The 26862-nt window shown below is 41.3% G+C and overlaps 1 protein-coding gene across 1 annotated transcript in view; it reads right to left on the bottom strand.

Annotated features, from left to right (window-relative positions):
- Positions 1-26862, bottom strand: part of ANXA5 (annexin A5) — a 309430-nt gene that overhangs the window by 210413 nt on the left and 72155 nt on the right. Inside the window, exon 4 of the mRNA XM_044061534.1 lies at positions 15513-15607. Within this exon, the coding sequence (XP_043917469.1) occupies positions 15513-15607 (95 nt within the window). The remainder of the gene's footprint in view (positions 1-15512; positions 15608-26862) is intronic.

The raw sequence follows: 26862 nt of genomic DNA, 5'->3' as shown, positions 1-26862 counted from the left end.
CAAGACAGCAACCGATGCAGGACCCCAAGACTTTGATAAATCAGGCCAACTGAGGGCTACTGTAAATCAGGCCAACTGAGGGCTACTGCAAGCCGATATCCCAAATATGACTGCAACAGTGAAGCACGAAGAACATCAGATAATATTGCTGTGGAAGATGGGAGAGGAGAAAAAGGTTAAAAGAAAATCTAGAAAACTTAACAGTATTTTGAAAAGGGAAGAAACAGCATCTTAGAACGCTATAGTGGCTGTACAGTCAAGAGAACTGAAAAGGTGTTACTTTACATCAATTGTCTTTTTTTTCTGTGGGGGAGGGTAAAGGAAAACATTTGACATTAATAGAACAATAATAATCCAGAGAAAAGCAGAGTGCAAGAAAATTACACTACTGTTTGTTTTTGTCCCCTCTAAAGCGCATGGTACCAAGCCCAGGCCTCAGTGCCCCATGTTCATGCTGGGGCAACCAGCAGTCCTACCACAGACTATTTCAGTATTTGCTGAAGGCAGTCATGGATCTTAAGAGTGCCTTAGCAGCAGGGGCAGTGCCCTTGCCCTCTTACATAAGCATGGGTAAGGTTAGTAGCGTATCGACAATATCAGAGGCCAAATCCCCTTGGTCAGTCATCAATGAATCCTCCACCACCACCAAAATGACTCAACTATTGTTGGTAGATCTCGACACAGAAAAAGCATAGAGTCAGCTAGGATTTTATAATCCATACCTCTCAAACTGTCCAGATTTTCACAAAACGTCCAGATTTCCACATATTATTGCTTTGTTCCTCATAAAATTTGTGTTTTTTCTGGATTATTGTAGAAAATCAGTAAGGAATTAATTCACTAAATAATGACAGGCATTTCAGACATCATATACTTATGGTAACACAAGATCTTTTACTCTAGCAACTTAAGAGCAATATTTAAAATGTGTCCCCCAATTATTTTTGGCTTTGTCCAGACTTTTTTGTGCCAACAGGTTGAGAGCTATGGTAATGACAGGATTTGTATTTCTTAAAAAGGTTAATTAGAAGGGTACGATATGACTGGAAATCAAGGCCAGGAGCAAGTTCTGAAGACGCCTGTTATTGAGAACAGGAGAAAGCGCTTAACCTGTCTATTGGTGCTGTGGTGGAATTTGCCGTTTGTTGCTGTCATGTCATATGTCATGTCGTATGTTTTACAATTAAAGTTTCTTTACCGAAGTGGCTATCATCCTTGGACTATTTTTGGAAAATACTCGATTATCATCGGTTGGTTGCCTCTTGGCCTCAGTTGTTTGCAGTACTGTGCTTTTCTTGTTGTTGTTAATTAGAAGGGTATATGGAGAGCTGGAGAAACAGTGAAGGTGCAAGGGTTTCAGCAAGCTGCGTTTTAACAGAAGAAAAATGCAGGATGCCCTTCTTTGTTGTTTGCTTTATATTTATAGAGCCATTGACAAAGAAAATAAAGGACTGTCGGATTCAAGGATATAAATGGTATGCAAACCATAAAGAGATAGCTTTATTTGAAGATATTTTAGCTTTATTTGAAGATATTTTGTACTTAAATCCAGAAGAGGACTTTTGAGTTAACCGTTTTCCCCAAGTCTGTTTAATCTTCATTAATTTTATATCCTGAAAAAAGGCTATAGCAGTAAACCATGTACCAACACAGGACTTGCTTCAGCAATACCCATATTTATGGAGACAAAAGTATTTAGCCATTTGGATAAAAAGGACTTTGGGATATGTAGAAAAAGGATAAGCAAAACATAAGAGAAAAAAATGAAAATCCAGAAGCTATTTAATTATAGATAGGATAGTAGGGCAAAATCTTTGAAACAGTTTACTCCCTTTAGTTTTAAGCACAGGTCTGTTTTCCCCATTTTTTTCTTAATCAACCAAATGAGAACTTGACAAATAAGAGTTGAAGGAATTTTGCAGGGAGGGAAAGAGGGCAAGAGTTCAGTAAGATAAGTTGCTTCTCCTGATAACAAGGTGGTTTGGGAAAGTACAGTTATGCAAGAACTAATGGCAGATGTCCTTTTCACTGTTGCAGTATTCCTTACAATAGGAATCCCCTTTCAAGGGTAGCCCAACATCTGGCCAGGATACCAAAGCCTTTAGGTTGCCTAAGGTATGCAGTACATCACTTGTATGCTCCCCATGTATAGTGTAGGGCATAAGATGACATCCGGACGTACCATCCTCAGAACTAAGAGCCCCAGTAAGAATACCAGCCCAAGGAGTAGAAAGGTAACAAGTAGATCCAGAGGAGAAAAGAACCGGGGGGGGGGGGGGTGAATACTCCCACAGGGATGAGGACATCTACAGTTATGGTAAGTTCTTACACAACTGTACCATTTCACTTTTGCAGCGTTCCTTACAACAGGGAGCATGCAAAAGCTCAGAAAGAAGATTAGCAGAAGGAAGGAAGAACAAGCAGAGCCCTCTAGGAACCCATAAAGAATGGCCCTAAAACCATAGTTCTAGCTCTGGACATCACATCCAACTTCTAGTGCTTGGCAAATGTATGCACAGAAGTCTAGGTAGCAGCCTAAAGAAGTTTTATTCATTTATTTTATGTTTACTAGGCCTGGACAAGTCCTTTTTCAGTGGAGGCCTGGGGAGAAAAGCTCCACATTTTACAGTGATAGGAAAAGTAGTCAGTATCCCAACCCTTAAAAAAAAAAAGCACCAGAAGCAGCACAGCCCTAGTAGAATGAGCCGTAACAGAAGAAAGACTCTTGCCATGGGAAAGGAAATGGCTTTAGATATCCACAAAGAAATACTTTGCTTGGAAACAGCCAATCCTAATGACCTAGGATGAAAAGAAATAAAAAGCTGATAGGATTTACAAAAATTGCGGTGTTGTATATGCGCATCCAAAGAGTGCGGAACATTCTCACTAATAGATGGCACAGAAGAGCAAAACGTGGGCAAATTAATATACTAATTAAGGCTATTCATTCATCACTTTGGCCATAAAAGAAGGATTAGTATGAAGGGACACCCTGTCCTTACTGAAAACCAGAGATAGGATAACAAGCCATAAGGGCAGAACATTCTCACTAATAGATGGCACAGAAGAGCAAAACGTGGGCAAATTAATATACTAATTAAGGCTATTCATTCACCACTTTGGCCATAAAAGAAGGATTAGTATGAAGGGACACCCTGTCCTTACTGAAAACCAGAGATAGGATAACAAGCCATAAGGGCATGAAGCTCAGACACTCCACTAGCAGAGGTTACAATGCCACATTGAAGTGGTAGCTGCAGGCTCAAAAGGTCCTGGGTCAATTTCTCAAACAAAATTAATAAGATCCAGGGAGGAACAGCAGACTTCCTGGAAGGTCTAATATGAAGGATGCCTTTAAGAAGCTGTTTAGCCTCAAATCTTGAAGCTAGAGAGGGAGATAAAGGTAGACAAGCAGAAATAGCTGACAAGTGGACCCTAGCAGAAGTATAAGCCAACCCAGCACTGAACAATTCATACAAATGAGATGGAACCAAATGAACATCCACAGAAAGTGGATCCATGTTATGAGAAAGACCAAATAGAAAACCTCTTCCAACTGGATAAGTAAGATTTCCTAATTGTGGTCTCCTGCAAGACCCTAAGCACATCCCGAGAAAAAGGTGTCTGTATGGAATCAAAATCCTTTTCACCCGCAGTGACAGTTTAAGACTAGGCAGGCGAGGATGGAGGAGAGATACTTTGTCTTGTGAGAGTAGGTCCACTCTGTGAGGCAACTTGTGATTGCCCTTGGCTAAATGCAGAAAGTACAGTTTTGTACCTACCATAAATGTAGATGTCCGAACTGGATAGCATCTGCAGTCATAACAAGTGGGTTGTCCTGTCGTCAGGCAGCCCTGCAGTCGGCCGGATTCCAAAGTCCGGGTCCGGCTTCGGCTGATGTCACACTCCACCCGACGTCATCTCTGTTGGTCTTCGGGTATAAAAGCATCAGCCGACGCCATTTTCCTCAGTGTTTCTTGCCCCAGATGCCAGTAGCCGTCTTGCAGGCTAAAATTTGGATAGATGCCAATGTTTCCAAATAGATAGAGGTAAACACAACAATAAGCATATATGTACATATATACAAACAAATACACCATAAAGACTCCCCAACAGCTAGCTATTAGGAGGGTAAACACCCTAGGAGTACCACAGAGGGGAAGGAGGGAGGGTAATCCTGACTGCAGATGCTATCCAGTTCGACATCTACATTTATGGTAGGTACAAAACTGTACTATGTCCTTCATGGATGCATCTGCAGTCATAACAATGGGTAGAATACCATAGCCAACTAGGGAGGAGGATAAAAGTAGATTATGGTGTGTTTAGGATCCCTTGCAGTACAGCAGTGGCAAACCCTGCTCGGGATCTGGAATATAGAGGCAAATTATAATGCTTGGCAAATGTATGCACGGAGGTCCAAGTAGCCACCTCAATAATGTCTTTGGTTGCCACTCCTCATAAGAAGGCTGTGGTAGTGGCTGTTGCCCTTGTAGAATGAGGTCTTATGTTCTGTGGAATTGGTTTTCCATGGAAGGAGTAACAGTATCGTATGCAATTTCCTATCCATTTGGAGATTGTCTGTTTGGAAATAGCTTTTCCTTCCCTTCCTGTTGCATAGGCTACAAAAGTTGGTCAGTCTTTCTGCTATTTTTGTTCTGTCCAAGTAGTAGCGTAGCTGTCTATGTACATCCAAGGTATGCAGTATTCTTTCCCCTCTGTTTTGTGGGTTGGGAAAGAAGGTAGGTAGGTGGATTGCCTGGTTTAAAGATACTCTGGATACCACCTTGGGCATAAATGTAGGATTAGTTCTCATGGACACTCTATCTTGGTGGAAGATTAGGAAGGGTTGCACTGCCATTAAGGCCTGTAGTTCTGAAACCCTCCTTGCTGAAGTAATTGCCAGTAGGAAAGCAGTTTTCCATGACAGGTGTTGTAGGTCTGCTGTTGCTGCTGGTTCAAAGGGTGATAGTGTCAACTTTTCTAGCACAAAGTTTAAATCCCAGGCTGGTAATGGTGGTTTCCTTGGAGGTTTTACATTCTTGATTCCTCTGAGGAACTGCCTGAGCAAAGGGTGCGAAAAAACAGGTGGATCAAAGCTGTATTCTGCTGAAATAGCTGATGCATGTATCTTGATGGAGGAGTAGGACAGGCCTGAATGAAGAAGTTCGGCCAGATACTCCAGAATGTTAGGCATATCTATGTTTGACACATCTTTTCCTCTTTCGGAACTCCAAATGACAAACTTTTTCCATTTTCCAGCATAGTTCCTTCTTGTTGAAGGTCTGCGTGCTTCAAGAATAATGTCTTTAACTCTTTGGGAAAGTTCTGGATTAGCTGCTGCTATGTGATGTTCCATGCAGTCAGTTGCAGCGTTTTTAGGTTTGGATGTATGATGCTGTAGTTGTTCTGAGTTAATATCAAAGGCATCAGGGGTATTGGCCACATATTGTTCCGAGACATGCTCTTCAGTAGTGGGTACCAGTGTTGTCTTGGCCAGTTTGGGGCTATCAGGATTATCCTTGGACGTTCTTCCTTGATTTTTAGTAGTACCTTGTGTATCAAAGGAAGAGGTGGGAATGCATATGCTGTTAGGCCTTTCCAGTTGAAGGAGAGTGAGTCCACTTTCCATGCTAGTGGGTGGAATGTCCTTGTGCAGAATTTTTGAGCTGGTGATTGAGAGGTGATGCGAATAGGTCTATCTGTGGCATTCCCATTTCTTTGAGATGGTCTTGAAGATGTCCGGGTGCAGCTTCCATTCGTGGGCATCCGAAGTGGTTCTGCTTAATATGTCTGCTAGAGTATTGTCTTTCCCCGGTACAAACATTGCCTGTAACTGAATGTTGTAGCTGAGTGCCAGGGTCCACAGCTCCAAGGTCATTCTGCATAGGGGGTATGAATGAGTGCCTCCCTGTTTGTTGATGTACCACATGACTGTGGTGTTGTCTGTCCTTATCATCAACTGGCCCTCTTTGAGGAATGGTTTGAACTTTTGGATCGCCAGTTTTACTGCCAGCATTTCTTTTAGATTGATGCGCAGGTGAAGTTGATCCTGTGTCCACAATCCTTGCACGCATTTGTCCAGCATGTGGGCCCCCCATCCTAGGTCTGAAGCGTCTGTTGTGATGGTCTGGCTTGGTTGACATCTGCGAAAGGGTAGGCCTGGGTTTGACTGGCATGCCTGAGCCCACCATAGGAACTCCTGTTTTAAGCATGGAATTAGTGGGATTTCTGTTTCTAGACTGTGTCTGTGTTGGGACCATAAATTCTTTAGGTACCACTGTAGTTTCCTCATATGTAGACTGGCAAATGGGACCAAGATTATGCATGATGCCATGAAGCCCAAGGCCTGCAGAAATTTTCTTGCTGTTAACTCGTTCAGTTTTGTTAGTGCCAAGAAGTAAAGAGGAAGTTCTGTTTGTTTTTCTGTAGTCAGGGATGCCATTCGTTGTACTGTGTCCAATTCAGCCCAAGAATGTCCTTGTTTGGGATGGTATCAGCCTTGACTTTTGTAAATTGACTGTGTATCTCAGTCCTTGTAGCAAGTAAATGACCCTTTGTAAATCTGTTGTCAGCTTGCTTTTGTTGTCCCCTTGTAGTAGGCAGTCGTCCAGGTATGGGTAAATCTGAATTCCCTGTAGTCTGCAATGGGCGATTACTGATGCCAGGCATTTTGTGAATACTCTGGGCAGTAGATAAGCCAAAGGGCAATGCTGAGAATTGATAGTGCTCTGATCCTGCAAGAAATCTGAGGTATCTTCTGCAGATTGGTCGAATGGGGACGTGCAGGTATGCCTCCTTGAGATCTAGAGTTACCAGCCAAGACTCCTTGCCCAGCATGGGAAGAAGTTGCTGTAGGGTCAGCATTTTGAATTTTGGGACAATGATGTATGTATTTAAGGTGGACAGGTCGAGAATTGGTCTCCAACTTTTTCCTTTCTTGGAACTAGGAATAGTCTGGAATAGAACCCCTTTCCTTGTTCTGCTGTTGGCACTCTTTCCACAGCTCTCATGTTTGCTAACTCCATTATCTGGCGTAGAGCCTCTGTTTTTTGATTTGGAGGTAGATTTGGCATTCCTCTTTTGACTGGTAAAGTGTGGAAGTGAAACCGGTAACCTTGATCTATGGTTTGTAAAATCCACTTGTCTTTTGTTATGTAGTGCCAGTTCTTTGAAAATAAGGTTAACTTTCCGCCTAGAGGAGCTGCTATTTGTTCCCTGGTAGGCGGAGTTAGGATTAAGTCACTGTGGTTGTGCTGATGTAGTGGCAGTGGCTGCATCTGTGCCTCTGTTGTTACCTTGCCACTGTCGTCCTCTGTAGGCACCTCCTCTAGATTGGTTTCTGCCTCTGGAACGCCTATTCCTGCCCCTTTGAAATTTTGTGGAGTCAGGAAAGGACCAATTTTTGGCAGGCCAGTTCCTGCTAAACCTTGGGGGTTGAACCTGCAAGAAATCTTTAACAGTTTGAACAGATTTTGCCTTTTCTTCCATTTTCTTCATAACCTGCTGGGCAGGTGTACCAAACAAACTTGTCTTGTCCATAGGAGCATCTAGCAACTTAGCTTTAACATGATCCGGTAAAGCTTGTTCCTTTAGCCATGCATGCCTTCTTATCACTGTGCCTGTCATGGCTGATCTAAATGAAGCCTCCAGTGCATCATAGCCACATTTTAAGGAATGGTTGCTAACCTGTTGTATGTTATTTACCATCTCTAATACATATTTCTTATCAAAAGATTCATCAGTGGTTAGTTTTTTAGTTAACTGATCAAGCATAAACTCTTGGTATTGTATCATGTGAAACTGACAGTTTAAAGCTCTAGCTGAGAGAGTAGCTGAAGTGTAGACCTTTTTACCCCATCTGTCTAATGACCTTGCTTCCCTTTCAGAAGGAATAGGGTTTTAGCTGTGGTCGGCTACTGCCTTGGGACCCTGGGATATAGTTTCTGGGTCTGCAAGTGGGGCCTTGTAAAGGTGGTGATGAGTATCTGGCACCCTGTAAAATCTGTCTGGTTTGGCAGGGGCTGGGGGTAAAGAATCTGGAGCGGAGCAAACATCATTGAAAGCATCATCCACCACAGAGAGAACGGGAGGTATAGCTAAGGGCCTGTGCTGTGGGAGGTGCAGAAAGGTCCTAAGTCTTTTTCTGGAGTCTGAAAAATCCTGTTGCTGCCATTGGAACTGTTCTCGCATGGCATGCAAGGTTTCCCCAAAGGAGAATTCTTCTGGTGGGGAAGCAGCTGGAATGGATTCTTCAGCATCAGAATCTTCAAAATTGGAGAAGGGAGCCTCTGGCTGGTCAGTAATGTCTGATTCATCAGCAGAATCATCAGAAGACACTGGCTCAGGGGGCTCTGCCCTAGGTCTCTTCTCTGGGGGCTGAGAGGCCCTGTCTGGGTGAGATTGAGTTCCTCTAATTAAAGAAATTAAATCTTCTGCCAAAGAAAGCATTTGAGAACTAGAAGAGGGCCTGGATGTGGGGGGTTTAACAGACACTGATTTAGTAGTCTTGGCTGCTTTAGCCCTGGCGAAGGCCTTAATGGACATGGCTGCTGGAGGCCTAGCAGCACCACGTGCTGGGGTAGAGACATCCAAGGGATGGTGTCTGATAAGTCAACCACCGTAGTGGGTAAAATTTCTGAGGTCGATTCAAGAGTTGTAGCAGGGGCCTCAGTTGTAAGAATAGGTTCAGCTGTACTTTGATCAGTTTTCTCGGTTTCGGCCGAAACCGAGACACTCGCGGTTTGCTTTACCGTGGTTTCGGCCGAAACCGCGGACCGCGAGTGTCGGTCTTTATCTTTGCGTTTTGGAAGATTGGGTAGTCGGAGGATCCGGCGGCATAATGTACGCAAAATCAGTACCGAAAAACTGTTCTGCAAACTCCGACCGACGCCTAAGCGTTGTCGGTTGAAGGAGGCACAGGCGAACAGGCTGCTACGTCGTGGGCTGGGCCTAAACAAGGCAGACAGTAAGAGTGGAAATCTTTATGAGGTATTTGTTTCCCACAGGTTAAACAATTGTTAACTTTTTCTGACATCGGCTGAGGCAAGAAAGAGTCCCCAACGGCGTACTTAGCTTTAGAAGTCTTCGAAGTAGTATTCGGTAGAAGTAATCTCTGGATCCGACCGACCGGCACTTGCGAACAGCTTCTGCTTCGGGCGCCACGCGGCAAGAAAGACTGAGGAAAATGGCGTCGGCTGATGCTTTTATACCCGAAGACCAACAGAGATGACGTCGGGTGGAGTGCGACATCAGCCGAAGCCGGACCCGGACTTTGGAATCCGGCCGACTGCAGGGCTGCCTGACGACAGGACAACCCACTTGTTATGACTGCAGATGCATCCATGAAGGACATCGGGGAACCAATGTTATCTGGGCCAAAAGGGAGCCACCGGCAATATTTTGGGAGAATCCTGTTGTATTTTGATCAGGACTTTAGGAATGAGGGGAAGAAGAGGAAAGGCATAAAGAAATATCCCATTCCAGGAAAAAAGAAAGAAAGAGAGGGGGGACTCCACCTTCCAGACCAGAGGACCTGGGACTCTGGCACAAAAAAGCTGTCTGTTCAAAGTGGAGGCAAAGAAATCTACTTGATGAGTACCCCACTTGTGGGCAATGTCTAGAAATACATTCCTGTGAAGCATCCACTCGTGGGATTGGTGTTATGGACCTGTTCAGAGAGACTGCCACAATGTTCTGACTTGAGGGTATATAAAACTGCATAGAGAGTCATATACTGGATAGCTAGGTCCCACACTAGAAGAGCCAACCAGCATAAAGCAGGAACATATCTTCCACCCCTTGTTTGCAGACATCACTGTAGTATTGTCTTGTGTTCAAAGTGGAGGCAAAGAAATCTACTTTATGAGTACCCCACTTGTGGGCAATGTATAGAAATACATTCCTGTGAAGCATCCACTCGTGGGATTGGTGTTATGGACCTGCTCAGAGAGACTGCCACAATGTTCTGACTTGAGGGTATATAAAACTGCATAGAGAGTCATATACTGGATAGCTAGGTCCCACACTAGAAGAGCCAACCAGCATAAAGCAGGAACATATCTTCCACCCCTTGTTTGCAGACATACCATATCACTGTAGTATTGTCTTGTAAACACCTTGAGAGGTCGTGGGGAGAATAGAGGGAGAAATGCTTATAGAGCCAGCAGAACAGTGCTCACCTTTTTGACATTGATGTGGTTTTTCCTTTGTTGAGGTGACCAAGGGCCCTGCACCATTAGAGAGCACCAAAGGATGCTCCCCATCCCACATCTAAAGCATCTGTGAACAGCTTCTGAGAGGGAAGAGGGGGGTTAAAAGGGAAGCTGTATAAGAGTCAACAACTGAATCTGCCATTGAAATTCCAGCTTGAGACATGGAAGAGGAGGAATGAAGAAGTCCAGCAGATAAGAATACTGAAGCCAAACTGAATTTAAAACCACCCAAAATCCCTGTGATTAAAGCCAGAGGAAGAAGGAATTGAAAGAAAGAAATGAGAGTTAGGGCCCTAGGGTGAAAGCAGGGATGCCAGCATTGGAACAGTATGGATTCTGCAACCCTGAAACACATGAATGTGAAGCATTCAGAAAGGGCTTTTGGAAATTTATAGTGAACCCGAAGCTTTGCAGGAGGGAAATGACAAAGTGAAGATTCTGCAGTAGATCTCTGGAGAGGATGCCCGAAACAGGAGATTGTTTAAATAGAGAATGACTTGTTTTCCCCTTAGCCTGTAAAAAGCAATCACAGCAGCAAAGTATTTGGTGAACACTCTTGAGGAAGTAGAAAGGCCAAAGGGCAAAGCAGACAACTGAAAATGCCGGGAAGCAGAGAAAGTTCCTGAAAAAGGGATGAATAGGAATGTGAAGATAAGCATTCAGGGATACTAGAAAAGCCAGAGGAAGCAGCAAAGGAACAGAATCTGAACTGACCAAATGTTTAAATGAGAAAGGTCAGGTGCTCGCTCCAGTTTTTTTGAGGCTCGGTCCAAAGCCTGAAGCCAGAGATGCAGGGAAAAAAAAGGCATCCACCAAGGCAGCCAAAACAGGAAGGACAACAGAGGGTCTGGAAGAATCCATTTGCAGAAGCTCATAATACCTCTTCTGCACCTCAGAAACCTGGACACAATCCCATTTTAAAAATTCCATCATCCTGGAAATTGTCCCCCCAAAGGAAATCTCCTCAAAAGGATTATCAAGACTAGTGGACTTCTCTTCCTCAGAACCATAGTCTAAAGGAGATGGAATCTGGAATTAGTAATAAAGCAAGGGATTCTAAATCTGAATCCACCTCTTCCTCAGAGGAATCCTGTTCCCTAGGCCTTTTAAGAGGAGTAGAAGACCAAGGTAGAGCACTAATAGAAACTCCAAGGAGGTTTCAAAGCCATAAGGACATTAAACAACCCCCACCCCCACAAGTGAAATTCTGCCATTCACTGAGGATCGCTGACAGTAGGAGAAACATGCTTTGATTGGTTTCTTTTTTAAAGGCACATCTGCCTTGTAAAACTTAAGAGGCTCAGATGACAGACAACATTCCACAATCGTAGTCAGAACTTCCTCTCTAAACAAAACCTAAGGAAAACCCCTAGGCCCTTCAGGAATCAGCCATGGTTCCCCCCAACACCCATAATGGATGTCTGCAAGGCCTCCAGGGATGTACATGAGGATAGATCCATGCCAGCCTCCAAAGCAGGTGTGGTACAGGAATCCAGACGAGCAGGGTGATCCCCCTGGGCTTTCACTTGCCTTGGGAGAGACATCTGGCAGAGGCTATACAGCAGAATAACTGGACCTAGACTTCTTGGCATTTTTCTTCACAGACGGCTGATCCTCAGAGTGGAAGTACCCTCCATAGTATCTTTCGCTAAAAGCTTAAGATGTTTTTCTCTAAATACATGGCTAAAGAGGAATGTCAACTACAGAGAGTCTTTGAAATGAAAGCCTGACAAATGGAACTAGACGTACAGTCATGGAGAGTGCCAAGACAAAATAAGCACTGCTCGTTACTGTCTTTATGGGGAGTCTCCTGCACTGCCATTTACCCTTTCTGGATGACATGAACCAAACAAGCAACAACAAAAGAAAAAAAAAAAAAAAAAGATGGAAAGCAAAGAAACCTAATGGGGCACTTATCTGCAAGCTGCTTGGTGAACCAGCAATGAAGCAGACATTCTGACTGGTAGCTAAGAAGCTCTGAGGATGGGACCTCAGGACGTCACCTTTATGCCTTATGCTATATGCAGAGAGCATGAGTGTGACATACAGTGTACCTTAGGCAACCTAAAGGCTTTGGCATACTGGCTGGATGTCAGGCTACCCTTAGCAGGGGATCCCTGTTGGAAGGAATATTGCAACAGTGATAGGGAAGATCATTACCAAATATGAAGGGAATAATCCAGAGCTACACAGTGAAGGCTTATAAGCATCACAGAAGTAGGTTTTAAAATAAATGCGGAAAAAGTTAGATTATGAAGTCAGGGTGGAAAGTTTCAGAAGACATAATTGGATTTTAGATACAGGTCCTTAAGGAGATTATGAATATAATATCTGCATGACTATTTTAAAGTATTTTAAGAACCAAGCCAACACAGGAATGGAGAAAGAAGATTTTGCTGGGGATGACCACAAGTAGATATACGGAAAATATAAGGGGGGGTTGGAATTTACTGGAGAAAATTAGCAAAGGAACCAAGATATTAGGAGCAAATAAGTAGAGAAAGGAGTGGGGTGAGTCAAGGTAGAAGTCTGGCCAGAAGGTTACTTACCCCCAGGTAAGGAAGGCTGAGTGCAGGCAAACAGAGTAATACTAAGTGAATTATCCGCTTTGGTAGAGGTTTTAGTTAAGGCTAGAACAGAAGCTGCACTGCTGCAGTTAAAAAGGAAGGGTAATTAGCATGGAATATCAAATGATGCTCGACAGCTATAGAAATCAACAAGGAGGTAGTTAGAAAATGATTATGAAGTGCCTTTCCAGTGTCCATTCCCAAAGCAACAGTAGGACATCTGTATGGCTCACAAGCATTTCTTTGAAGCATTTGCATAGATAGTGGAGTTCAGAACATGTTTCTTCAGGTTAGCAAATGGAGGTGTGATGGAAAAGAAAGGGGTAATTAGTAATGTTTTTGGGAGTGTAACAAGCAGAACTCACTGCAGAAGTCTTTGCCTGAAATGTTGGGGGGGTGGGCATATGGTTGTATGCAAGGTACTTATTTTGAGCTGGTGCACTGAGCCTGAATTGTCTAGCCACAGCAAGGCCTTAAGTTTAATGTTTTTGGCCACCAAAAACGTCAAGTCTGGAAAATGGAATTCAGAATGCAAGCCAACTGAAGTACTAAATATTGTAAAATACAGAACAATACATAGAGAATTATCAAAATGAGAAGTTAAGGAATGACAGAAACAAAGCAATTTATGCAAGGTCTGCATGACTGCATGGTTAAGGTGCATACCACATCTCATTTTCCTGTGTGTGTACCCATGCCATTATTGCCAATTGTAAATTTAATACATGTTAAATGGACATCTTTCTTAATTTTAAGAGTTTGTCTGTATTCCATAAAATAAAATTATATCAGAGGCTACATTAAGGGCTATAAGAAACAGACCAGCAAGCAATAAACATGAAAACAGAAAAGGAGCCGATTACTTAGCGGGCACCCAGACAAGTTGGACACCAAGAGCATTCTATAGTCGAGAAGAGAAGTCATTTGTGTAGAAGATAATGTTCTTGAAATGGTTTGTAAATACTGTGGAGGAAGCCAAGAGCCATTTGGAAGTACTTGCAGGTAGTACAATAGCTGAAACAGCAGAAAACCCTTCATTTACCCGTTAAATGTGTCAGTATGACAGAACACTTAGGCAGCTCATTTTGTTGAGGTGTGAGCAGCATAATAAAGCTGTTTCTGTCAAATGTCGCAGCTATAATAGAAGCCCATTTGGTGATCCAGATAGGTTATCATAGTTTTCTTTTAATGTGCAACTAGATCCTAGATGCACAAGACTTTTATTTCCCTCTGTAAACCTTTGCAGAATTATTGAACATGTTAGGAAATGCCATTAGTATGTGCAATATCCATTTCAGATACTGCACTGTATTAGAATACAAAGGTGTGCAATTGTAGGTTTTTTATATATATATATATATATATATATATATACACACACACACACACACACACACACACACACACACACACACACTATATATTGCTATTAAATGGAAGTAATGCAATGAACATAAAATACTGTTCTCATATCAGACTATGCTATAAGTAAAACCTACATAGCAAACTGAGCAAAAGATCTTGTACAATGTTCCCATTTTTCCTCCTTATATAATACAAAGTATGTAGTACAGTCAAACTTTGTCATTAAGATTGCAAATGTGTTGAATTGCTCCATTTGCTTGCATTATCTGAGAATTTTATTGGAGAACTGCCTTTTTTTACAGTCTTGCCCTGAAGAGTTTAACAGAGGATTATGCTTGGGTTTCAGATCATAATCAGCTTCCCCGTTTGAAACATGATGTTGAGAAACTCACCTCATGTACGAATTTAAAGATATCCATGTGAAGAACTGGATTATGATCAGAAGCACAAGGATTCTTTATAGCATCTGCTTGGAGAGATCCCATGTACTACAAAGTTAGAAAGCATCAGAGCTCCAAGCCTGTTGCAGTTTTAAAAGCTGTAAGACTGCCACACAAAGCAGAAGCAACAGTTTAAAAGGGGTTTGTACTTCACAATAGTCTTCTGACAGCAGTTAGTCTGTTAATGCTGTAGTGTAGCAGCCAATGCAAAGTGCCTGTCTGATACTAGCAGATGCCCAACAAAGCCTGCCCTTTCCTCACTTTTGGAATGTAATCTTGGTGCTCCATTACTACATTTTTGCATCAAACAGATTTGCACATTTAATAGGTGGCAAGTTCCACAAAATGAGGATTTCTGTCTCTATTGCATAGAAAAATAAATTCTTGACTATAATCCACTGTTGATTAATCACAGGTGCTACAGAACACAGCAGCAGTATGGGTATCGGCAGTCAGCATTGGTTCACTCACCTGAATGGGAGGAGATGATTTGGCTCATACCTACAGGAATGAAGGTGCATGACTGCAGATGTACTGGTCATAGTGACAATATGCTTTATACTAGTGTACCACAAAAGCAAAGGTTTGTATGAAGACACCTACTTGTACCAGAGTCTGCACTCACTCAAATCCCTCTTGAGCCCGGTCCTCTTCCTGGCTGATCAGTTATGCCTTTCTGTATAAAAAAGTCTGCAAATTACTTCTAGAATAATATAGCCACTATAATAGAAAGGAGTCAACTTATTTTGAGCAGCAGCTAATTTATTATGTATGAAATGGGTCTAAATGGGTTCAAACCTCGACGCATCCAAGAAAGAGCCCACTCAAATACTGTCAACCATATGAGTGCCTTTAGATTCTGGCCTTTTAGATGCTTACAAGTATACTGACAGGGCAAAAAAAATTAGTTTTGTTTTGATAATTACCCTGCCATATGCTTTCTTGAAAGCTGCACTGATGTCCTGACGCTGTGCATTGCTACGGCATGCGAGGATTTTTACAACAGTATCTTCATCAGTACCTAGATAAAAAAATAAAAAAAAGATTATAGATGTGCTCCTGTAGATTAAGATGCTGTTTACTACATAAAAGATATTGCAGAATGTTTATGTCTCGCATATTTGGAGGCATACCACCACCAAGTTCTGTGGACCCACAGTGGACAAGTGGATTACATTTTTTAATGCTGTCCTAGAGAATAAATGTCAACAAGATTACTACACAATTAACTTTACAGTTCCAGAATGGCTAAAAATGGTGCATGGATCAAGCATAGGTAGCAGATTAACAAAAACTGACCACCATATCAAAGGTTTTTATACACCAACAGTCCTGGCATGACTTCTGCTGGCCACTGGCAAGTTGACGATACTGCTGGAATGAAATGTTCTATCCTACTGCAATCATCTAAATATTTGTTTGGAGATGACATTTATATATCAAAGCAGCTCAACAGGTCTATATTATATAGATGAAATTTCAAAATCTTGAACGTTGATATGAGCGGAAATGCAGGAATTCAAAATAGCTATTGTGGGAGGCTGCACTCCCACACCCCCGCTAAACATATATTCCAGCTCAAGAGATCACACTACACTGAATAAAGGGCAAATTTTCAGATCAGATCTTCAATGTACCGCAATCTCACAATAGCAATTATGAAGAATGTCATTTATAACTTCTAAGCCGTTCCAAGATTTTGATTTTTCGATCTAATAGGGACCCACTCAACATACCGGTGGGGGGGGGTGAAGACAGTGGCATGATATTGTCAGTGTTCACGCATACACATTTTTGACTGACTAGATACAAAAAAAATTTTAAACAATGTCTCCACAAAGCTGTGAGTACAAATCTAGATACAAGAATCTTACGGTATCAACTGGTTGGCGAAGCAGTGCACAGTACTCTGCAGTGTTGTAAGTGGATAAGCAGGCTAGAGTACTCTAGAACACTACTTGCTTGTAACTCTATTTCAGGGGGTCCAAAAGTTAGAAAAATTGTAGTAAAGGCCCTCTCACCATTTATTGTTAGCCTTCAAGTGTAGAGAGTTCTGTTGTGTGAAACATCATACAGTGCACAAGCTAAGATAGAGAGGATTATGGGGAAAACTAGTCTTTTCTTCAGAGTGCCCATTGGCAATTCACAGAACTACAAGTGAGAATTCTAGAAAGAATTTCCTAATAAAGAAATACTAATGTTATACCCCATTTGCATTGGTAGACTCCAAAAGCTTTCAAATGCATAAAAAACATTCACCTAAAATAGGAAAGGAACACACTGACCCTCCCAACCCAGGACCCGCTGCATTGTGTGGTTACCACTGGACCAAAAGAAATTGCTGGACAGTTAGGTACTCAAGTTTCCCCATGAACAGTTTTTTGCTCTTCAACTAGGAAATCACCATAATCGCAAGTCTTGAACAAACAATTAACCTAGCAATGAAAGTCAGGTAAGGAAAAAACGAATCCTTTCTGGTGAGTAAACTACAACCCTCCCCCCCACATTCCATGTGGTTGTCACTGAAGCTGGATGAATGGGGGGGGGGGTTCTCTGGAAAGAATCTTTTCCTGCTCAGCTGTTACTACTGGTGCAAAAGTGCAAAGACAGCGATAGTCCCTTGAAGTCAGTATGTAAGTAATCTTAACTAGGTCTGTTCATGATACCACTGCTGGTTTCCAAGTTTAACAGTTTTTTTTTTATATATAAAGAAAGTCTTACATCCATTCATAGCTGCATACTGTGTAAGCTTCTTGCATTTACTTCACTAGTGGCTCGCTGCTTCAGTTACTTTAACCCCCATCCCCCTTTTGACTGGTAGTAATTTATAACCTCCTTCCATTTCTCCCCCTTTTCTCCCACCCCTCTTAAGACTTCTTACAATGTCTAGAAATCCTCTGCCCAGCTCCCCTTACTGGTTCTTGCTTTGTTTTCTAGTTATCACATTCTTCACCTTTATTGCCATTAATCTTATTGCCCACATTTTTCTTCCTCAAACTCTTCATTCTCTATACCAAACATGTAAAGTTCCCAGGAGTCATGCCCCCCCCCCTTTCATAAATCCTCATCCAGATCTTATGCCCAAGTACGCTGGCAAAATATATTGCATGTCAGACTTTTCTGACTGCTGAAGATGCATGAGTTTTCCTCCTTTTTATAATTTATTCAGTGTGAGGTACCATCTGAGCAACACATCTGCTCTCCCACCTAATGCATTTTCTATACCTGTTATTTAGATGAGTTTTTGCCTTTTAGTTTCTCCCTTTTCCTAACCTTACCTCATCTCTTTTGGGGCTTCCTGCATTCTTCACTCCCTTTTCCTAACCTTACCTCATCTCTTTTGGGGCTTCCTGCATTCTTCCCTCAGGTATTCATAAATTTTACCTCTCCTACCCCCTTCCTTTTCCTGGGTTTTTAATTCCTTACTCTTCTCCAGACATTTCTCCCAGTCTGGTGAATATCGGTCATTCATTTTGCATTAATCCAAATCTCTAAGATTTGGAATATAGTCTAGCAGTCTAACATCCTGTCCTGGATTTGGAGGGGGGGGTGCAGATGAATGGCCAATTCTGCTTTGACCCAGTCCTCTATTTCACTTCTCTGTCTGCGCCTATTTAAATTGTTCCCATTTCCCATAGTCACCATATTTTCTTTGCACTTGATTCTATTTTTGTGACCGTTTCATATATTTTATTTCACCCTCAGTCAGACCAAAGACTGCCGTTTCCATAATTTTAGTCTCCATTTTTCATTCAGGTACCACAACACATTTGCTCACTGCTTCAGACAGTAAAGGTTACTTTTAAAATGAAAATATGAAATATAATCCTAGAAAAGGCCATGTAACAAAAAATATATAAAATAAAATCTTACAAAAAATAAAATTCACAGCAGGAACCAAGAAACAAACCATTCTTTAACAAGTGCCTTCAACAAGTGCCTTCACTTAAGAACATTTCCCCAAGTTAACAGCAACATCTAATACAATTAAATACCATCTCATATATACATAAACAGCCATCCACTAGTATCTCAGCTTTATTTATTAAAATCTACTAAATACTGTATCATTTGAAACCAGACTCCTTCAACAGCCTTGAGCATTGTAATCCATTCATAACCAGATTTGTCCACCACATTATCACTACCTCAGTGCAGGTTTGCATGTACAAACTGTAAAACCAAACTTTGGCTTGGTCATTTATTGCACCTTTTTGGATGACATGTACCTGAAAGCCAGACTCCCCAAATTTATGACATTGGATAATATGGGGAAATCCAGTCTTTAAAATTCTTACTTTACCATGCAAGCTTCTCTCATTGCTCCAAGCTGTGATCTTCACTTTTGAATTCTGAGTGAGACTAGTTCACAGTGGTTTACCAATTTTACAAGTTCTGTTCGAGATTCATATTCAGATCCCTATAGTCCTTTTCATCCTCAGTTACTCCTTTTGATTCCATTACTTCTCTGGCTTTAATCTCCCAGTTCCTTAGACATGCAGTCATTACCAGGTAATTATTTTTCTTATGGTGCACAGACTCATTTCTTCCCTCATCTCTCCCTGTATGAGCAGGCACCAGCCTATCCAGTTCTTGGATTCCCTCCTTTTTGTCTACTCCTTTGAATTTTCCTGTCATGGTTCCATGTCTTGCCTTCTCTCAACCTCTTAGCACAAGATGTCTGGAGAGAGCCTAAATAATGGGGGAACAAAGGCCCAGAAATAGGGACACATTTTAAATACTGCTCCTATAAATATAAGGGTTGTTAGAATAACATGATTTATATTGGCATGGATTTTATGAATGATATGAAGTCAGAAACTCAAAATGTATTTCATTACTTAATAGTCAGTGATTTGCCAGAAAACATTTTGAGGAACAGATGGAAAATGTGAGTAAAAAATCTGGATATTCAGTGAAAAGCTGGAGAGTTGAGAGGTATGGCTCTGACCAAACACAGCTTGCTCAGACCAGCACCCCCCCCCCCACCATGATCCTGCACTGGGCATCTGAATACCCTTAGTCCTCAATTATAGAGTCTCTAAACAATATGTTCTTCTGCAGTCACCACCACACCATTCTGTGCTGCTGGAATTTGCTTAGACTAGATCTTACTGTATTTTTGTTCACTTCCCTCATATTTCTTCAATTTTGACTGTCTTCCATTTCTATCATCTATGCCCAGGACCTTGTCCTTCCCAAGCTGGTCAGTAATCATGGTGTTTCATCATTTACTTCCTCTATCCCCCCAAAAAGGTGCATCCATGTCATATGCTCTTGTGATGCTTTTATTGCAAAGGGGTAGAAAGTAAGTAGGTTTGTCTGCCAGTCCATTTCTTGTGGGTTATGAATTTGTTCCATTGCTTCAACTACCACTGTGTACAATCTCTGAAGTAAAAACTCATAGAATGTGTTTCTCTTGCATTTTACAGGATAACAGGGCAGTTAACCACATAGGAATTCATTGAGGCTTCCAGTAGCCCCAACAAGTCAGCAATCCTATTTCTATAGTTAGCGATTTGACTAATCCTTTAACCAGTTTTACTAACATACCATTAAAGGATAGGAGTGTTTTGCTTGACTTAGTTTTATGAGAATACCTCTGCAGATGTGGTAGTCTGCCTACACCTCCCATTCAACCAACTCTGGACCCCCTCCCACCTCAAGGGGTTCTAGATCAATATTTGGCCTGTTGGTTCAGCTAAAGAACACTGGCAATACAGAAAAAAACTGAACCCATCTCTGAAGCCATATCTGGCAGTATTTACAGAGTGCATAGTGGCCTGATGCATGCAGGCTGGCTATGTTTTTGCCCGAATGTTCGTGCAGCCATGGTACCAACTTTTTGCAAGGTGCAGGGTGGAGTATGATGCATTGCCCAAAAAGCAGCATGTGGAAACATGGCAGATTAAAATGGAACAAATCCCAGGTAATGGAAAAATGGATTGTGGCCTCACTGCTAGAAAAAGAGATGGTGTTTCAACAGGATATTTGGCATACCAGTTAGGATTTTGTTATTTGGAGAATACCTTGCCAATACTTTTTGTACTAGAGGAATTCCTCTTCCACCTCCTGGAAATTTCATATGTACCAGTTCAGCCATGGTATCACGATTGTGTGCGGACTTAATAGTTACATGAAATCAAGACCTGTAGGCTCAAAACTATTGACACTGACTTAATTCTTCCTTCTCAGAACAATGGTTCCTCAAATATCTAGTTTTAAAAAAAAATCAGTATCAAGTCATAAGACTTGAGAATAAAGATTGAAAAAACTGGCAGAAAATTCATCCAAAAATACCAGACCTATTGCTCTCTATGGAACCAAGTAATGAACAAAAATTACTATATAAACACACAAAACCAGTTCCCAGAGTAAACAAAAACTCTGTGCCAACATCAATAACCTTCACCCAGACAGAAAAAAAAAAACTTGCTATAGTGCTAAACTGGGTTCAATCAACTCCCTCTTCAAACAACCACCACACTAAGTAAATCCACAGGTTAACCATATTTACTCCTCTTGCAGGACATCTCCAGTGTCTTTTCCGGTTGCTGTAGCTTTTGAATAAGTGTTCTCTTTTTGTCCCATGATCCAAAACATGGGAGAGTGAAATGGGCTATTCAACCAGTCAAAAAAGCTCTTTTTGTATTAAATATGAACCACAGCATCTTCCGGAGAAACACCAAAAGCAATGGAAGTTAATTGATGAGTATTAGATGTACCCTCCACTACTGCCACATAAGCTGCATTTCCCAGATAAGGAGGAACTGCATTTTGATTCATGTGCTCATGCTGGAAACACTCAGACTAGAGTTCCATAGATTAGAAATGGAAGCCACAGGGTCACAGATTCCCATATTGGAAGTCTGAAGTTCTTTTTGCAAAGTTTGGGAGACAGAGGTTAAAAAACAAGGTTCCAAATCACAATTAGAGGTGGTTTATGGGAAGCAAAACTGGAGTCTATGGAACTCTTTTTGGCAGCTAAAATTGAATGTCACCCACTGCCTGGGGTGGAATAAGATTTCACTCAATAGCATTTTGGTGTTAATAATTACATCATATTTTACTAAAATAAAGTCATATCAGTTTACATATTTATACATTTTATAGGCTTTTATTAATATTTTTGTATTAAAACATTTAACTATACATGCTATAGATTTCATTATTGCTTTAAGGTCTAGATAGAGTTAATAGGTTTGGATTTTATTGGCTTGCAGTGTTAGTGTTTTTTTTTAATTTTAAAGGTAATTACGTGTACAAAGTACGTTAGTTCTGATGAAGTTCTCATATGGAACAAAAACTTTTTAAAATCAACAAACAGACTTGCAAAGTACAAAACACTGGAAACCACACCAATACTCCCAAACAAACTGAAACCGACCGAGTCTAGAAACAAGCCGCCTCCACTGGCCTTTGCAGTCTATGTATGCAAGAACCTACAGCAATTTATGCTGCATGGTGTTTCAAGATGAATCAAGGCATCATATGGCTAGTCTGTCACCAAGCCCTGCTTATAATGGACTGCATCCAGTGCAGTCCAGGCTGATCTCATGGGTTTTCAGTTTTGAGAGCTACCAAAACTGCTAGCGGTCATAACGGATGAGCATCTTTCCTTCTGTATCCATGGAGACTACTGCCATACATACATCTTTAAGAAGCCATCATCAATGGTATCTGCCATACCTTCCAGATGTCGCATGTTCTTAACTAGGAAGTAGTGTACTTATTTCTATTGACCATAACTAGAGTAATCCAGACAAATGTTTCAGGTTCCCTCACAGGATCAACACAGCCTTCATCAGGATGATCCCCTAGTCATCACCTTTGCCATTCTTTTAGCTGGATTTACAAGGCAGAAAAGTGGAGCCATCTTTATATCTGCTGTACTCCTAAATTGCTTTACATGTTAATTATCCAGTCAGTCACACAGTACACTCTGGAGTTATGAGACCAACCCTGAAAAACAGGCCTCACTGTTCATACAAATACACAGTGCGTCATTATTGCGGGTTGGGATTTTTTTTTTTTTTTTTTAAATGTACACATTACCAAACTATAGCACTTCTCTGCCATGAGATAGCCATGATACCTCGCATGACTGCTGAGGACACAACATATGCTGGGGAGTAGGATGCCATACCGGATGCATCGCTCCATTTTACTTGCTTCATATAATGAGTGGAAGGAAACAGTTTAAATTTGTATTTTTATACCTAAGGTTTAGGCTGTATCACAATGTGGTATCGTAATATAGATCTTAAAAACGTGGCGATTAAGGCCACCTCTGGATCAAAGCTCCCCATTGAAACTGGAAATAACAGAATGCGATCCCAGCATCTATCAATTGATATTTCAGCATTGCACCATGAGTTTTGCTCATAATTTAGCCATGCTCTACCTAAAATTTAGAACAGTTTTGATAAAGTTAAAGTGTTAGGGATACAACACGTCTATATGGGCTACAGTATATTATCTAGGTTGAAAATGAGTGCTCTGCTACCTAATACGTGCTCGGATTTTGTGGGACAGTGACTTTTTTTGTTTTAATGCAGAGAGGCTACGAGGCATGTGCTCCAGTACTGAAAAAGAGGTGCACTGTATTAGGTTTTTTTTGGGGGCGAGGGGTGCTGCACTCCTGATGAGTTTCATATTTCCTGTGTCATTTATCATAGGAAACAAATTTTAGGTACCATTTGACTTCTAATAAGAGCTCCTATCCATAGTGGGTTCCCAACTCAATACCTGAAAATCTCTAGCAGCCACCACTGGAGCAGACTGGCAAGACTGGTAGGGTACCAGCAACTCTGATGTGAGCCAGTGTAGAGCTTAAAAATCAGTGCATAAACAAAACAAAACGATACCTTTAAATGCCACTGTCTGCTATTACACATCATAGAGGAATGAATGAATGAATGAATGCAAGACATTTGCTCATCTATGTTCTGTCCCACCTACTGGCAGCTCTCAATCATATTACAATAATTCAAACACAGCAAGAATTACTGTAACCAGAGTCATCCTGTAGAGGAATAGTACTTAATTTTGATTACTACTACACAGATGAAACAGGATTAAGCAGAAGAGATCTGGCCCCAGAGGATGGACCAGGTATTAGTTGGTTACTCAGAAATAAAACCCAGACCTCATTCACACTTTTAAACTCCCTATGCTTTCTGGGGGTTGTGGGGTGTAATATGATGGCAGTGAACAGACTGTGGAATGAACTGTCAGTGTCTCAATCCTGATGAATTTAGCAGGTAATATCTACACCTCATCCAGTTCAATCCAAAACTTCTTTCATGTGTTTAACAGTCATGTTCTTGAATGAAGGAAACAAACTGGAAGGTCATCTTAAAACAAACAATCTTTCAAATGACATCCCCAGTTGAGAACATGTAGATCTGAAATATGAAAGGTGGTTAGTGAAGAATCAGCCTCAGAAACTCAGCATTGAGTGTAAATCTGAAGGGCAAAAAACCACACAAATACATTGGAAAAGCTCACAGGAGACTTACAGAAGCTCATGCAGCTACGAGATAAGAGGACTGGTACTGAAGAACAATGCTCATCTTTGGCCAAAAGGCTACTTGATATTCTCAGGAAAGCAACCAGTGCCATTTGTTTCTGAAACCGGAAAGAATTGGATCTAAATAAAAGTCCACTGTAAAAGTAGCTTCTCCCCAATAACATTTTACTGTAAAAGGAAGGTTAGGGAACAGGGCAACAAGTTGGTCAGTCCCCCCCTGCCCACCACTAATAAGTCATTCATCACAATTTATTTCAAGATGAAGAGCCCATTCAGCATGGACTAAATGACCCTGAAACTAACTGCATGGCATACATCCAGTCAGGCGTTAGCCATCCTGGTTGGATAAGGGCACAGCTTGCATGCAGAAGGTACACACCACAGGTCAGCCATATGGCTGTACAGAAATCACCCCAATAGCATTTTAAGATGTGGTGCAGAAATGCTAGCCACTAAATACATGGTTAATAAGCAATCCACATTGACTATACTTCCCTCAAGTGTACAGTCATTTTTTGTCATGGGTACACTTGTAGTAGACACATGTGTGGATATCTCATGCAGTTTTCACTGTAGTCATGGTTGTCCAGCTGCGGTACAACAAAGGGCTGCAAAAGTATATAAAGCATCTGTTTGGATGTTAGTGTCATTTGCAGAGTAAAGTACAGTTGTGCAAGATATTACCAGAACAGTAGAGGTCCATTCGTTCACTTTTGCAGTATTCTTTAGAACGAGGATCCCCCTTTCATGGGCGGCCCAACATCCGGCCAGTATACCAAGGCCTTTAGGCTGTTTTAAGGTATGCCATATGTTAGAAAAATATGTATTAATGTGTGTATGCTTAATGCCAATTAGAAGCTAAATGAGTTAACACATTTTTCATTCTATTTTATATGCACTGTTTTATATATATAAATTGAATTTCATACGAGACTGAAAAAGATGCTTTTTGAAACTGCAGTGTGCTTTCTGAAACTTGCAAGATGCCCTCTGACCTAGTAATTGCTAGCACAGCAATATTCATGTTTATGCCTTTTGGAAATGTACTTGAGAAGCAGGTGCTTATCTGCTAGGTCAGGAACGAATGAATGAACAATGCTATATTCTGTAAATGTAATGATTCTAAACAATCAGCTCTGTTTGAAGTATGAGAACATGTACAGCTGCAGAAGCTTAGAGATAATGTAGACAAAGGATTATTAGAGAAATGAACTGCTAGCTTTGTGCTTGAATTAGCCATAGTACCTTGAATGGTAACATAACATGTATCTAACCGGTGGTAACCAAGGCCATGTTGTTTTCCTTAGGAAGTTTCTCACAAAAATTGATAGATCAGCAGAAAAATCATGAGACTAATGGTCAATAAGTGATGATGAAAAGACTTGTAATTTGCTACGTCATCTTGGTAGGCAATGTCTTATTAGAAAGTGTATAAAAATGAAAGTATTTCCTGTTTCTAGTTAGACAAACTCTGTAATAGCACGTTTGTCTCCTTGCTGCAAGATTACCTTAACCTGAACCTACTGTGTTTTGATCATTTTTAAAGTATATTTTTCCTTTGACAGTTTGGTCCTTCGGACCAGAAAGTACCTCTCGCTCTAGGTCTAGGTCAGAATTGGGCCCCGGTGGCATGCATCCGTACGGAGAACAGGCCAAATCGGCCCTTCTGTTTTGAAAGACCCCCGACTGAATTGTCGTTCGAAAGAGGCCAGCCACTGTTTCTGATCTGATTGGAGGATGAGTCAACAATCCGGTGGATCAATTCACGGAGGGTCAGGTAAGGAGGAATTTACCTTTTTCTGTTTTAGATCAGGGACTAGTTGCAGAACTGTTTTTTATCAGGAAGATTTGCATGTGCAGATCCGGGACAAAAAGGTTACGGTCTTGTCATAGATCAGGGAAACAGAATAGGTAGACAGTTATTCTAGATAAACTGTGAAAAGGTGTAGAACTGTGGTACCACGTGATAAGAAGGGCTACGTAACAATTTACAGCTTAGCCAAGGCAACATGGGAAATCAGTGCACGAAAACTTCCCGAGACCCACCCCTAACTGAAGACGCAAAATATATGCAATTATAGCGTGCTGATAATTTTAAGTACTATACGAAATGGGTTGATAAATACAAATTTGATGGCAATTTAGATAAATCTTCACTCAGACAACTTAAAACAGACGCGAAAGGTCAGCTAAAAAAGCAACAGCAATTAGGAGTCCCTCAGGCACATAGGTGGCTTGAGGAAGCAAATCGCAGAGAATAAAAAATTAAAAATTCAAAAGCAATGTTCTTAGACAAAGAAGATAATAACTTGGTAATGGCAACGGCCCCTCCTCCGCCCCCTCCACTTCCCTTACCAGAATATGAAGCGAGTGGACAAACTAATCCACCTCCGCTATACCCAGGTGTTCCTGCAAAATCACAACCATTTGTCAGGGATCCTATCGAGACTAGGTCTCGAACACGTAACTTGAGAGGGGAAACTGAATTATATGAAATGAATAGAAATTCACAAGCTATGAGTGAGGAAGAGATATGTCCACTCAGAGGTACCAAATCCACAGGCAGGACAGGATCCGACTCTTAGTTTATAGACCATGGACACCGGAAGATATCCTGAAAGCCACAGAGGGAATTCCCCATCCAAAAGTTAAATTTTAGAAAATTCTTAGAAGACCTACAGGGCATGAGATTAAGTTACCATTTGAATGGAGAAGAAGTAGAAAAAGTAGTTAGACAAATTGTA

Source organism: Protopterus annectens, chromosome 2.part0, assembly GCF_019279795.1.
Source record: "Protopterus annectens isolate FY-2018-M chromosome 2.part0, PAN1.0, whole genome shotgun sequence".
Classification (NCBI taxonomy): domain Eukaryota; kingdom Metazoa; phylum Chordata; order Ceratodontiformes; family Protopteridae; genus Protopterus; species Protopterus annectens.
Note: the sequence above shows the minus strand (reverse complement) of the source record. Positions and strands in the feature narration are given on the sequence as shown.